Here is a 14,314-nt window from a genome sequence, read left to right as displayed (position 1 = left end):
ATTGTGCATAAAAGATCTCACACTGGTGAGAAGCCGTATTCCTGTCCTGAGTGCGGGAAATGTTTTGCACATAAATCCAGTCTTTGCATTCATCAGAAATGGCACAGACAGGAGAAGCCATATTCCTGTTCTGAGTGTGGGAAATGTTTTTTAATGAAGTCCACTCTTTCCGCACATCTTAGATTGCACACAGGGGAAAAGCCGTATTCCTGTTCTGAGTGTGGGAAATGTTTTTCACAGAAGTCCCATCTTTACACACATCAGAGATTACACACTGGGGAGAAGCCGTATTCCTGTCCTGAGTGCGGGACATGTTTTTCGCAGAAGTCACATCTTTATAGACATCAGAAATTGCACACTGGTGAGAACCTGTATTCTTGTCCTGAGTGCGATAAATGTTTTTCACAGAAGTCCACTCTTTCCACACATCAGAAATTGCACACTGGGGAGAATCTTTATTCTTGTTCTGAGTGCGGGAAATGTTTTTCACGGAAGTCACATCTTTCCACACATCAGAGATTGCACACTGATGAGAAGCTGTATTCCTGTCCTGAGTGCGGAAAATGTTTTTCACAGAAGTCCTCTCTTTCCATGCATCAGAGATTGCACACTGGTGAGAAGCCGTATTCCTGTCCTGAGTGCGGGAAATGTTTTTCCCAAAAATCCAACCTTTACAAACATCAGAGATTGCACACTGGGGAGAAGCCATATTCCTGTCCTGAGTGTGAGAAATGTTTTTCAGTAAAGTCCAGTCTTTACTTACATCAGAGATTACACACAGGGGAAAAGCCGTATTCCTGTTCTGAGTGTGGGATATGTTTTTCAGTGAAGTCCAGTCTTACCGCACATCAAAGATTGCACACGGGTGAGAAGCCATATTCCTGTCCTGAGTGCGGGCAATGTTTTTTATTGAAGTCCAGTCTTACCAGACATGAGAGATTGCACATCGGGGAGAAGGCGTATTCCTGTCCTGAGTGCGGGAAATGTTTTTCAGAAAAGTTCAATCTTTACGAACATCAGATATTGCACACGGGGGAGAAGCCATATTCTTGTCCTGAGTGCGGGAAACGTTTTTCACAGAAGTCTAGTATTTACAAGCATCAGATATTGCACACAGGGGAGAAGCCTTATTCCTGTCCTGAGTGCGGGAAATGTTTTTCAGCGAAGTCCAGTCTTTCCACACATCAGAGATTGCACACTGGTGAGAAGCCATATTCTTGTCCTGAGTGCGGGAAATGTTTTGTACAGAAGTCTAGTTTTAACAATCATCAGAGATCTCACATGAGGGAGAAGCTGTATTCCTGTCCTGAGTGAGGGAATTGTTCCTCACTGAAGTCCTGTCTTCCCGTACATCAGGGGTCCCACACAACCCTAGGGGTGTATTAGTGCCTCGAGTGCGGGAAATGTCTTCTATATGAATGTTGGTGGACATGTGGGGAAGAAGCACACCCTGATATACACCTCAGATATACTCCATGGCTGATCTTCATCATGTAAGAAACACTTCATAAGGAGATCAGAGATCACCAAAGACATGGATGAAGTGTTGTCCCGTGTTGGCCATTGATAGCAGGAGAAAAATAAAAATTTAGTCTTTACCTTTCATTGGCTGAGTACATTTTGTGCGGGAAGATTTCACAAACACTTACAGATCTGGTTGTTAAAAATGTGTTCATCAAATTTCACAGACATTCCCCCAGTCATGGCAAATGATTATTTCCTATAATGGTCAGTTCCTTATAGGAAGGTTATTTTGGAAACCCTCTTTATGGCCAGATTGTTGATAGCTAGGATGTGGCTTCGGGCCTCAGTGAAGGGAACTCACGGATGTCAATCTTTTCTTGCCTTATAGAAAGGTTATTTATATACATAGAAAACACCCGGCTAAGATTTGGGATCGGTGGTTTGACCTAGCTTCTACTTCCACAGAGGATGAATCATCAACGACCTGAGTGCTGATTATTTGAATAAGTTCTATCTGGATTTTTAATACTGGTAGACCCCTGGTGTGACAGACCCAACCAGGAGAGGGGCTTCTGGAGAGGAGTGCAGGGTGGCCTCTTGCCTACTGACCTTTAGGAGGCGTTTGCCTGAGGGACCCTTGGAGTGGTCTGGCTTTGGATTGAAGTCCATGTTTCCACGAAACACACATACTATAGGAATCTAGTCCTGGGATCAGTGGCGGATGGTGCTCGGTAATTCGGGGGGGGGGGGGGCGGCAAACCAATGCGCACCCCCCCGGGTCGGCCAGTCGGTCGGTCAGTCAGTCAGTTGGCAGGTGACACATCCCCCCCCCCGCCTCCTTGCCTCCTCCTTCCTCCTGTCGGGAGCTGGGGAGTGCTGGATGGCTGAGCCGCTGTCCTCCTCCAGCCGTGTGTCTTCTGCCTCTTCCTGGCCACTGGCCAGTAAGATCGCTTCTCCTTTTGGCCAATTGGTAAAGGGGTCTCACAAACCTCTTCCTGATTGGCTGGGAGGAGAGTCAGTGTGACAATAGTGAATATTCATTCGCTATTGTCACACACCTGGGTGGGCTCGGGGCGCAGTGCTCTGTGCCCCAAGCCCATCCTTTTTTTGAAGCCTATTAGAGCCTCTGGCTCTAAACATGTGCTTCAAAAAAAAAAAACCCCCTTTTGGAATCCATGCGTCCGGCGCCCTGCATGTAGAGTAGGGGGCTGGACACATGGATAGAGGGGACGGCGCCCCTGCACCCCCGATGGACAGGCCGCCCCTGCCTGGGATATATACACTATGTAATGGAACCGCGACCCACACTGTGTTTGTGGGCTTCCTTTAGTCTTGAACATAGATATCAGATATCCCCCATACAGAACTTAGCTTGTATATATCTGGAACCAACAACTTTATTGAACAGTCGCACGCACAATATATACAGCACAGGAAAACATCCCCCTCCTGATCAAATTACCCCACCAGGTCAGGTGCCTGATTACATTATCATATGCAGATAAAATTGTGTACAGAAATAAAATTAACATATCTAAAGAACAACCAACCCAAACAGTGTTCTAGTTTTCCACCAGTAACTAATAGATGACAATGATTCAATCAACCTGAGCCAATTAACTAGCAGACTGCCGATCTCGAGCTTCTGAAGTACAATACTCATCATCATAAGTGTAAACACAGAACCCACAGTAGATAACAGGTGAGTAAATCAGCATATTCAACATTGTGTGGAAGACAGGTGGTTGAGCTGATGATATTAGCATCTGATATAAGTCTGACTGTGTGAAGCAGTCTTTTATTGGCAATAGGCAGCTAGGCCTTAACATGAATCCTAGGCCTGGAGTCCCAGAGTCTTCATATGTTCCTTGAGAGATATTGTTTGCAAATATTACTGCCCCATTTGAGTAATCCAAACCATATTCTCAGTGTTCATTATTTTTTTAGTCACCCTTTCGCCCTAATAGACACAGGGTGACTTACACATAAGAGGGGCCTGGGAAGCTGGACAAGGAGTTTCCTGACCTCTCTAAGGTAATTTGGGTTCCACAAGCCCCACGTCCAAAGTGGCTCCTGTCACACAATATATAACCAAAAGTATTGGGACGCCGGCCTTTACACACACATGAACTTTAATGACATCCCAGTCTTAGTCCGTAGGGTTCAATATTGAGTTGGCCCACCCTTTGCAGCTATAACAGCTTCAACTCTTTTGGGAAGGCTGTCCACAAGGTTTAGGAGTGTCTATGGGAATGTTTGACCATTCTTCCAGAAGAGCATTTGTGAGGTCAGGCACTGATGTTGGATGAGAAGGAAAGTCTCTGCTCTAATTTATCCCAAAGGTGTTCTATCGGGTTGAGGTCAGAACTCTGTGCAGGCCAGTCAAGTTCCTCCACCCCAAACTCACTCATCCATGTCTTTATGAACCTTGCTTTGAGCACCGGTCCATATCATTTGGTGGAGGGGAGATTATGGTGTGGGGTTGTTTTTCAGGGGTTGGGCTTGGCCCCTTAGTTCCCTTGATGGGAAAATTTAAAGCGTCAGCATACCAAGACATTTTGGACAATTTCATGCTCCCAACTTTGAGGGAACAGTTTGGGGATGGTCTCGCACCAGTGCAAATCAAACACTGGTTCCTAGATAAACTCTAATACAGTGATTATAAATGTGAAACACAAATATGTATTGTGAAAAAAAATCAAAACTGAATGGCAATTCATAAGTGAGTCCATAATATTACCATGTACAAGTGTCCTTTAACAATAGTATATAAATATAAAAGCACCACCTCCTGGGTCCACAAACTATGCGAATTGAAGGGTGAGCGATGCGAGCGTCTTTATCAGCTGTGTCCACGCCTATGGTGGAGGTTGGCCACACCTCCTGACCTTTGACCACTGAGAACACACCTCCTGACTTTTGACCTTTTGTCCTTAGTCCACACCCTCTTCTGTGTCTGAACCGGCAATAGGGTAACCCTAAACTTAAGCTCTAAACCTACCCCTACCCCTAAGCTCAAACCCTAGTTATAAATAGTTTATAAATAGTATTGGTGAATACAAAGATATAAGTGGATCATATATCAATATCATAAAATCAAACCATGATTTCTAGATATACTCTAATATAGTTATTAAGGACTTGCCGACCGCCTAACGTACATTTACTGCTGCAAAGTGGCTCAATTGAGTGAAATCACCTACCTGTACGTCATTTCATGCAGTAGCCACTAGGTGGCATGATTGCGACAAAGGGGGAGCCAATCAGTTGCTCCAGCAGACCCGAAGTCCGCTGGCCACCTGCAATCATTTCCGAGAGAGGCAGAACTGCGGTCTGGCAGGGGAGAAGATAGAGATCTTGTGTTCCTGCTAATCAGAAATACAGACCTCTGTCTTCCCCCAGTCAGACCGTCCCCCACACAGTTGGAAAGCACCCCGTAGGGACACATTTAACCCTTTGATCGCTCCTGATGTTACCCCCTTCCCCGCCAGTGTCATTAGTAGAGTGACAATGCATATTTTTAGCACTGATCACTGTAATAATGTCACTGGTACCCAAAAAAGTGTCAATTAGGCTGCATTCACACTTGAGCGTTTTTTTACCGCGATTTTATCGGGATTTTCAGGCGTTTTTGGAGGCAGGCATTGACATCTATCAAAAACGCTGGTAATCAGCCCAAAAAGAAGCTCATGTACTTTTTTCAGCTGCAGGCATTTTGCAAAATGCTCAGATGTGAACAGGGGCCATTTAAATGAATGGGGTTTTACTTGTTGGGCGTTTTGGAACGTTTTTTTTGAGCGTTTTTCCGCAATGTCACAGTCCCGCTAAAAATCTCTGATCGCCGCCATTACTAGTAAAAAATAAATAAATAAAAATGCCGTAAAAATATCTTATAGTTTGTAGACGCGATAATATACACTTATTGGGATTTTTTTTTTTTTTTTTTTAACAAAAACATGTAGCAGAATACATATTGGGGTAAATTGATGAAGAAATTTGATTTTTTTACATTTTTTTTTTTTTTTATTGGATGTTTTATAGCAAAAATTAAAAAATAATTTGATTTGGGCACAGCCTTGCACGGCCTCGCAATTGCCAGGCAAAGTAACACAGTGCCGCATCGCATAGAAAATGCCCTGGTCATTAGGGGGGGGGGGGGGGGGGGGAGAAAATGCAGCGCTAAAAATAAATGATATAAAAAGGTTCTGGAAAAAAAATACATGTCCATATATACTGAACAAAATTATAGACACAACACTTGTTTTTTCCCCCATTTTTCATGAGCTGAACTCAGAGATCTAAGAAAACCGGGATTCCTCTGTGCAGAGAACACCTCTCCAAAGTGCCAGACGCCATAGAATGTGAGCATTTGCCAACTCAAGTCGGTTACGACGATGAACTGCAGTCAGGTGGAGACCCGATGAGGACGACGAGCATGCAGATGAGCTTCCCTGAGATGGTCTCTGAAAGTTTGTACAGAAATTCTTTGGTTATGCACAGTACATACACACACAGCACAAGGCCGTGTTCACACTACGAGGCGTTTCTCTGGGCTGCAGTTCCTCTGAGCTCCACAAGGTGGTGATCTCACATCTACCCAGACAGGAAGTCTCTATGGAAGGCAGGAAGTGATGTCAGGTATAAATAGGAAGTTCCAGGTGAAAGGTGATTCGGGAGGAAAAAGAGAGGAGACGTTGCTGGACGTTGCAGCAGAGGAGGTAATAAGATCTTATTTTCTATTTACACCCAGTAATCCCCCATCGCCCCCCCCCCGTCATGTCCGTCCTCTTCCTCCATAGTCATTGTGACCTCTTTTATCTCCAGCAGATGATGATACACACATATATTCTTATTATACAGGATTTATATCGCGCCAACAGTTTGCACAACATGAGGGCAGACAGTACAGTTACAATGCTTATTAGATCTTACAATCTAAGAGGGAGGGTCAAATGATACAAAAGGAAATAACTGTGGGGGATGGGCTGATGGAGAAAATAGATGTCCAGTTGGTGGGGGCATGAAAGGCTTCTCTGAAGAGAAGGGTTTTCAGGGATCGTCCAAATGTGGACAGAGTAGGAGACAGACAGACAGACAGACAGACAGACAAATTGGGATAGGGAGTTCTGGAGAAGTCCTGGAGATGAGCATGGGATGAGGTGATGATGATGGAGCTAGAGAGCAGGAGGTCTTGGGAGGAATGAAGAGAAGGATTTAGCTGGTGATGTAGCTGGGGGCAGAGTTGTGGAGTACTTTGTAAGTTATTGTTACTATTTGTAATTTAATTTGTTGGGTGAGTGGAAGCCAGTGGAGGGATTGGCAGAGAGGGGAGGAGGATACTGAATGGAAGACAGTGGAGAGATTGGCAGAGAGGGGTGGAGGACACTAAATGGAGGCCAGTGGAGAGATTGGCAGAGAGGGTTGGAGCACACTGAACGGAGGCCAGTGGAGGGATTGGCAGAGAGGGGTGGAGAACTCTGAATGGAGGCCAGTGGAGGGATTGGCAGAGAAGTGTGGAGGACACTGAATGGAGGCCAGTGGAGAGATTGGCAGAGAGGGGTGGAGGACACTAAATGGAGGCCAGTGGAGAGATTGGCAGAGAGGGTTGGAGCACACTGAACGGAGGCCAGTGGAGAGATTGGCAGAGAGGGTTGGAGCACACTGAACGGAGGCCAGTGGAGGGATTGGCAGAGAGGGATGGAGGACACTAAATGGAGGCCAGTGGAGGGATTGGCAGAGAGGGATGGAGGACACGGAATGGAGGCCAAGGGAGGGATTGGCAAAGAGGGGTGGAGGACACTGAATGGAAGCCAGTAGAGGGATTGACAGAGGGAGGTGGAGGACAGTGAATGGAAGCCAGTGGAGGGATTGGCAGAGCATTCTTTAATGGGACACAAAACAAAAGATGGTAATCCAACCGTCTAACTGTCTAACGTTGAAGAGTTAGATGGAAATAGTCAGCGGCATTCAACTATTGTAGATGTCCAAGGAGACCAAACTTTCTCATACTTCCAGGAATAACCCCGATTTATATACGAAAGTCTATACATAGGTAAAGCTGCATCTACCATCGCTTCCCAGCAGGAGGACAACACAGGGGGAGTGGAAGAGGTCCACCTAAGGAGAATTTATTTTTTTGCGTAGTACAGGAGATATGAGATTAGTAATTTAGTATGATAAGGCCATTGCTCATCCTCATGAATCCCCAGAAGTGCCAACTCCGGGGAAGGCAAAGTGTCAACTGTAACCTAACATTAATCACTTCAAATACCTCTGACCAGAATTTAGCAATATCTGGACAAGCTCAGAACATGTGTAAATGGGACCTTAAATGAACCCGACACAGAGGACATTGCGGGTCACTTGTCAGGATACATCTTGTGGATTCTCCAGACTCCGTTTGAAGGGGAATCCTTGGAAGGAGAGTCTTCCTTCTCCACAGGCTCATCCATGGACAGGGCTATGGGGGGGGGGGGGGGGGGACAAGGCAGCTCACAGGCCTCACTCGAGTTTTCTCTGACACAGCCAGCCGCCCCGTACCCCAGCAGAGTATACTGGTCCAGCCTCCTGGCTCGTTTTTCCGCATTACTGGAAGAGGGGCTGGAAAAAAATATTTTTTACTTTCTGCTATTAAACATCCAATAAAAAATTCGAATTTCTTCATCAATTTAGGCCAATATGTATTCTGCTACAAATTTTTGGTAAAAAAAAAATCCTAATAAGTCTATATTCATTGCGTAATTGCGTATTAGGGGTAGGGGCCACCATCACGGTAATTTGCTTTATATGTATATTCATTGGTTTGCCCAAAAGTTATTGCTAGTAATACTAGTAATGGTGGCGATCAGCGATTTTTACCTGGACTGCGACATTGCGGCGGACACATTTGACACTTTTTGTGGACCAGTGACACTAACACAGTGATCAGTGCTAAAAAATGTGCACTGTCACTGTACTAATGACACTGGCAGGGAAGGGGTTAATACCAGGGGTGATCAAAGGGTTAAGTGTGTCCCTAGAGAGTGCTTACTAACTGTGTGGGGATTGCACTGACTGGGGGAAGACAGAGATCCTGGTTCCTGCTTGTCCCCTAGCAGAACGGTGATCTGCCTTGTTTACATAGACAGATCACCATTTTGCATCTCCCGGGGATGATCGCGGGTGGCCAGCGGACATCGTGTCCACCGGACCTGTTGATTGACATCCTTGCTAGCCAATCACAGGGTGATCACGCCATCTAGTGGCTTTTGAACAACGTTCAGGTACATTGTTTCGCGCAATAGTGCCACTTTGCCGCAGTATACACATGGCGCCTGGTTGGCAAGTGGTAAAGTAACATTTTTCTTTGAATGATCCCACCCAAACCTCCTCGATGTGTGAATGGGCAGCACATAAGGCTACAGTATGTGGCCGCCAGTTATAAAAAAACATTATGAATCGACGCTTAAACAAAAGGAAAGGGTCTTGCATGACTTACTAAATTACCATAAAAAGAATCCCCAGACAGACCTATGGAACCAGATAGAGGCCGCCCAACTAGAGCTGAATGTTTGCCTCTCCACCGGGGCTGAAAAGAATCTGCGGTGGTCTAGAGCTAAATTTTACTCCCAAACAGATAAGCCTTGCAAATTATTGGCGACCAAATTGGCCCCTAGCTGCCCACCTCCCCAAGATCAGGAGAGTGGATGGCTCCTTTACACAAAATCCTAAGTTGGTCCTACATTTTCGTCCGTCTTTCAGGACCCCTAAACGAATATGAATGTGTCTAGTCCACAGGATTTTGATAAAATCACGGCTCACCTCCCCATCCCTGCCTTCCTGGAGGAACATAGGAAGCTAATGGAAAAGGATATCACAGCCGACAAATCCCTGTCTGCTATTTAACAGGCTCTGTTGGGTAGGGCACCTGGTCCTGATGGCTTTAGCGAATTATATTACAAAAACATTTCCCCCTTATTGGTTACTCCTTTGACACATTACTTCTTCACCTATAGCAGCCCCCTTTCCCATAAGGCAAGCAGGTCTACTAGTACGCAATTGCCACCAGGACTTATACACAATGCTATAGTGCCTGACTACCACGCTAGGGCAGGGGCGAACTGAGCACAGCAATCAGGTACTTGCGGTTGGCAGTCCAGGTACAAGGCAGACAAGATTCAGAATAGTCAGGGTCAAATCTGTAGTCAAAAGACAGGCAGAGTTTAGAGAGTATTCTATATCCGAACCAAGGCCTTCAACAAAGGAACCCAAACAGAAGAGTAGGGCAGACAAACAGAGAGCTTGGAGCATGTGTTAAAAATGCAATATCACAAGCGTGAGACTGTAGGCTTGGCTGGCCCAAATCAGGTTTGGTCTCCACCCAGAGAATGACCACATCAATCACCTTGCAGGTGGACACAGATAGAAAGAATGCATCACAGCCAAAACCAGGATGCTGGAATGAGGAGCAAGAGCACCACACACTCCTGACCAATGGATTATACTACATTTATTAATGGCGTGGGATGGGGGTTTTATTTAGGGAAGATTGTAATATGTATGTATTTATTTTATAAGATTCAAATAGAAGAAGAGAAAAATGTAATTTGTAGTAAATATCCGGAATTTTTTTTTTTTCATAATGCTCCCAGTCTCAGATATTCATCCTAAAATGTGATCAGTAAAGTCTTTGGAGTACACGGAGATCACAGGAATATGATGAGTCCTGACAAAGACAATGTTCATCTTTCAGTTTAGGAAAGGTTAGACGCACCCGGTAGAAATAATTCTGTGTACAGCAACCTCCCAGTGTTCCTCCAACCAAAGTCAGAGAATTCCATGACATCACACTGACCTCACAGCTCCTCCTCCTAATATCTCTTTTTTCTGATGCTCTTAGAATGTGGGCCAAACCCCAGGCATCCTGACTTGCAAAGTAGCAATGTTGGACCTGCATTGTATGTAATATCAGAAACCTCAGCATGAAGTGGGGTTTAAATAAAAAGAGACCTGACCAGAGAGGTGAGGAGGATTCTGGGAATGTCATTTGATTTTACTATTTGTGTTCAAATCTAGAGTTTTCCTCCTGTGAAGTCTGGAGATCATATGACCATCACATTGCCTCCACCTCCCTCCCTGATAGAATAGAGAAATAAAAAGAAGACTCGAGAAGTCACCAGAGAGATCATCGAGTTGCTGACAAGAGAGGTGAGCGGTGCAGGGAAGGACGTCATGATGGAGAATCAGCCGCCCCTCACATCACCGGGTAAGAGGAGACTTTATTGTAAAGGAGAGAGCAGTACGGAGGCTCCACCTAGATCCCCCATCATCTGATAAACACATAGAAACAATGTATTCAGTCAGTGTGTGTGTTTCCTACAGATGGATCCAGTAATGGGAACCCACCAGAGAGATGTCCCCGTCCTCTGTATTCCCGGGATTCCACACAGGAAGGTCACACCATCCCCCACCATCATCAGGTAGATGAGGAACAATCACTGATAGTATCATTAGGATCTGTACATTATCTGCATTGTTACCATTGATGTCATTTTTATTATATATTCAGAGTGGAAACCTGAGAGATTCTAAAGTTGAGGTTAAAGAAGAGATAAAAGAGGAGGATGATGAGGATGGGGTGATGGAGTCAGAGTTTCCAAAAGATTACAAAGATCTGTACCAGGACACCATGGAGGAGTCATTCAGCTCCAGGAACCCACCAGAGAGATGTCCCCGTCCTCTGTATTCCTGGGATTCCTCACAGGAAGGTCACACCATCCCTCACCATCATCAGGTGAGGAACAATTATTGGTAGTTATAATTTATATACAAGCATGTTTGTTACAATGAATATTTTATTATATATTCAGAGTGGAAACTTGGAGGATGATAATATTGATGTTAAAGAAGAATATAAAGAGGAGGATGAGGAGTATGGAGTGATGGAGGAGTTTACAGAAGGACACAAGAATATGATGGAGCCACCTAATACCAGGAACCCACCAGAGAGATGTCCCCGTCCTCTGTATTCCCGGGATTCCACACAGGAAGGTCACACCATCCCTCAGTGTTACAAGGTTGGTGGAACGTAGAATCTAGAACATGGACTTGTGGAGACGATGTGTGTTTTTTTTTCTATATGATGTCAAAATAATTAACCTTATAACCTACAGATGATATTTTCTCTCATTTTCTTGGTTTAGAGTGGAGATCCAATCGATATAGAATTTGAGGTTAAAGCGGAAGAAGAAGAGACGTATGTGAGGGATGATCAGCAGTCTATGGAGGAGGATGGAATAACGGGGACATTTATAGAGGAGGACACTCCTACAGAGATCAGCACAGGTGGGTCATTAACACTAAATACATTCCTCCACCCATACTGCTCATTGATTGGTCCAGAGTAGGGCGGGGACTGGGTGATATCAGCCTGTAATCCTCTGGTCACTTTCCTGAGCTGTGTTCCCCGTCCTGTATTCCTGTATTTCTCTCGGATAATCTTCCTTCTCTGTGCTGCAGACACAATTTATGTCTCTAGACTGGATTTATGGAGATTCTGGGGTTCAGCTGGCAGTAAAATGTTGATAATTACCATAGACGTTGCTTGACCTAGACACCTGGGGTATGTACCTTGGATCTTCTGCCCCATGTCCGGGTCTACCAAGATCTCTGACAGAAAAATTCTCCCGGGGTTACTTGCTCTGTTATTTGCTGTCTGTGCCGGGTGGAGGGATATGTCTGTATAGTCTCACACCCAAGTCACTGAGTGCAGTCTCAGGAGATGGGAGGCAGCGGTGTGGGACCTCTGCAACTGATTACTGAACACAAATATTATGACTCCTGAACCCTGCACTATATACTCTATGTTGTACATTACATACTCCTGATCCCTGCACTATATACTCTATGCTGTACATTACATACTCCTGATCCCTGCACTATATACTCTATGCTGTACATTACATACTCCTGACCCCTGCACTATATACTCTATGTTGTACATTACATACTCCTGACTTCTGCTCTCTCCCCTCTACCCACTGCTATATATACACATAATATGGATTCTCTTGTTACCTTGAGGGGGAAATTGTAAGATCCTCAGAGACAAAGCTGTCTGATGTGGGCGGAGTCCTGGTTTTGGGGAACCAATCTGCTGATGTCTAGTAATAATCTTTGTATTTCTATTTTAGTAGATGGACGGGAGATGAGGAAAACCTCAGAGGATTGTCTCACTTTGTCTCCAGACTGTAAAGTAGAAGATGAGGACATCACACAGTATAGTCCAGGAGAAAACCCGGCTACCTCCAATGTCCATCCAGGACCACACAGTGTAGATGGACCATCGTATTCCTCTTATCCTGAGGAGCCTCAGACTGTGAGGGATGATGCTGTCATTACAACAGATAAGAGTTTCTCCTGTACTGAGTGCGGGAAGAGATTCCGTTTTAAATCCAATCTTATTGTGCATTTATTTGCACATAAATCCAGTCTTTGCATTCATCAGAAATGGCACAATCGGGAGAAGCTATATTCCTGTTCTGAGTGTGGGAAGAGTTTTCATTTGAAATCCACCTTACATGGTCATATAAAGACTCACACAGCAGTGAAGCTGTATTCCTGTCCTGAGTGTGGGAAATGTTTTTCATGGAAGTGCCATCTTAATATACATCTGAGGTCTCACACGGGGGAGAAGCCATTTTCCTGTCCTGAGTGCGGGAAATGTTTTTCAGAGAAGTCTGGTCTTTCCACGCATCAGAGATTGCACACAGGGGAAAAGCCATATTCCTGTTCTGAGTGTGGGAAATGTTTTTTAATGAAGTCCACTCTTTCCATACATCAGAGATTGCACACTGGTGAGAAGCCATATTCCTGTCCTCAGTGCGGGAAATGTTTTTCACGGAAGTCCACTCTTTACACACATCAGAGATTGCACACTGGTGAGAAGCCGTATTCCTGTCCTGAGTGCAGGAAATGTTTTTCACAGAAGGACACTCTTTACAAACATCAGAAATTGCACACGGGGGAGAAGCCGTATTCCTGTCGTGAATGTGGAAAATGTTTTGCACAGAAGTCTAGTCTTAACAAACATCAGAGATCTCACACGGGGGAGAAGCCGTATTCCTGTCCTGTTTGCGGGAAATGTTTTTCAGATAAGTCCCATCTTTCCGTACATCAGAGATCTCACACGGGGGAGAAGCCGTATTCCTGTCCTGAGTGCGGAAAATGTTATTCAGCGAAGTCCAGTCTTTACAGACATCAGAGATCTCACACGGGGGAGAAGCCACTTTCCTGTCCTAAATGAGTGAATTGTTCCTCACTGAAGTCCTGTCTTTCTGCACATCAGGGGTCCCACACAACCCTTGAGGTGTATTAGTGGCTTGAGTGCGGGAAATGTCTTCTATATGAATGTTGATGAACATGTGGGGAAGAAGCACACCCTGATATACACCTCAGATATACTCCATGGCTGATCTTCATCATGTAAGAAATCCTTCATAAGGAGATCAGAGATCACCAAAGACATGGATGAAGTGTTGTCCCGTGTAAGCCATTGATAGCAGGAGAAAAATAAAAATGGAGTCCTTACCTTTCATTGGCTGAGTGCATTTTGTGCGGGAAGATTTCACAAACACTTACAGATCTAGTTGTGAAAGCTTTGTTGAATGAATGTGACCCGCATTCCCCCAGCCGTGACCGGTATTGCTCATATTTTATTTCAGTGATTTCCTATGATTATTGGCTCCATCTAGTGGCCATAATGTGGCACTGCAGTAATAATAGAGCATTATTGCCCCATAAGTGAGGAAATTGCTGTGATAATGGAAATACGGGCAGAATTTGGCACAGCCCGGCGAATGATTGTCACATT

At 44.9% G+C, this 14,314-nt stretch overlaps 2 protein-coding genes across 2 annotated transcripts in view; one reads left to right on the top strand and one right to left on the bottom strand.

Annotated features, from left to right (window-relative positions):
- Positions 1 to 14,314, bottom strand: part of LOC309564462 (uncharacterized protein) — a gene marked incomplete at its 5' end in the record, with an annotated part of 114,840 nt that overhangs the window by 82,701 nt on the left and 17,825 nt on the right. The gene's annotated exons all lie outside the window — the stretch shown is intronic.
- On the top strand, positions 732 to 13,823 carry LOC309564039 (uncharacterized protein; the record flags this gene model as incomplete). The annotated part of the gene is made up of 4 exons (XM_082268664.1): positions 732 to 741; positions 827 to 998; positions 10,196 to 10,205; positions 12,812 to 13,823. 4 exons carry the CDS (start codon positions 732 to 734, stop codon positions 13,745 to 13,747), a joined length of 1,128 nt encoding a protein of 375 aa, XP_082124790.1. The 3' UTR covers positions 13,748 to 13,823.

Source organism: Pelophylax lessonae (genome assembly GCF_965119305.1).
Source record: "Pelophylax lessonae genome assembly, chromosome: 9".
Lineage (NCBI taxonomy): Eukaryota > Metazoa > Chordata > Amphibia > Anura > Ranidae > Pelophylax > Pelophylax lessonae.
Note: the sequence above shows the minus strand (reverse complement) of the source record. Positions and strands in the feature narration are given on the sequence as shown.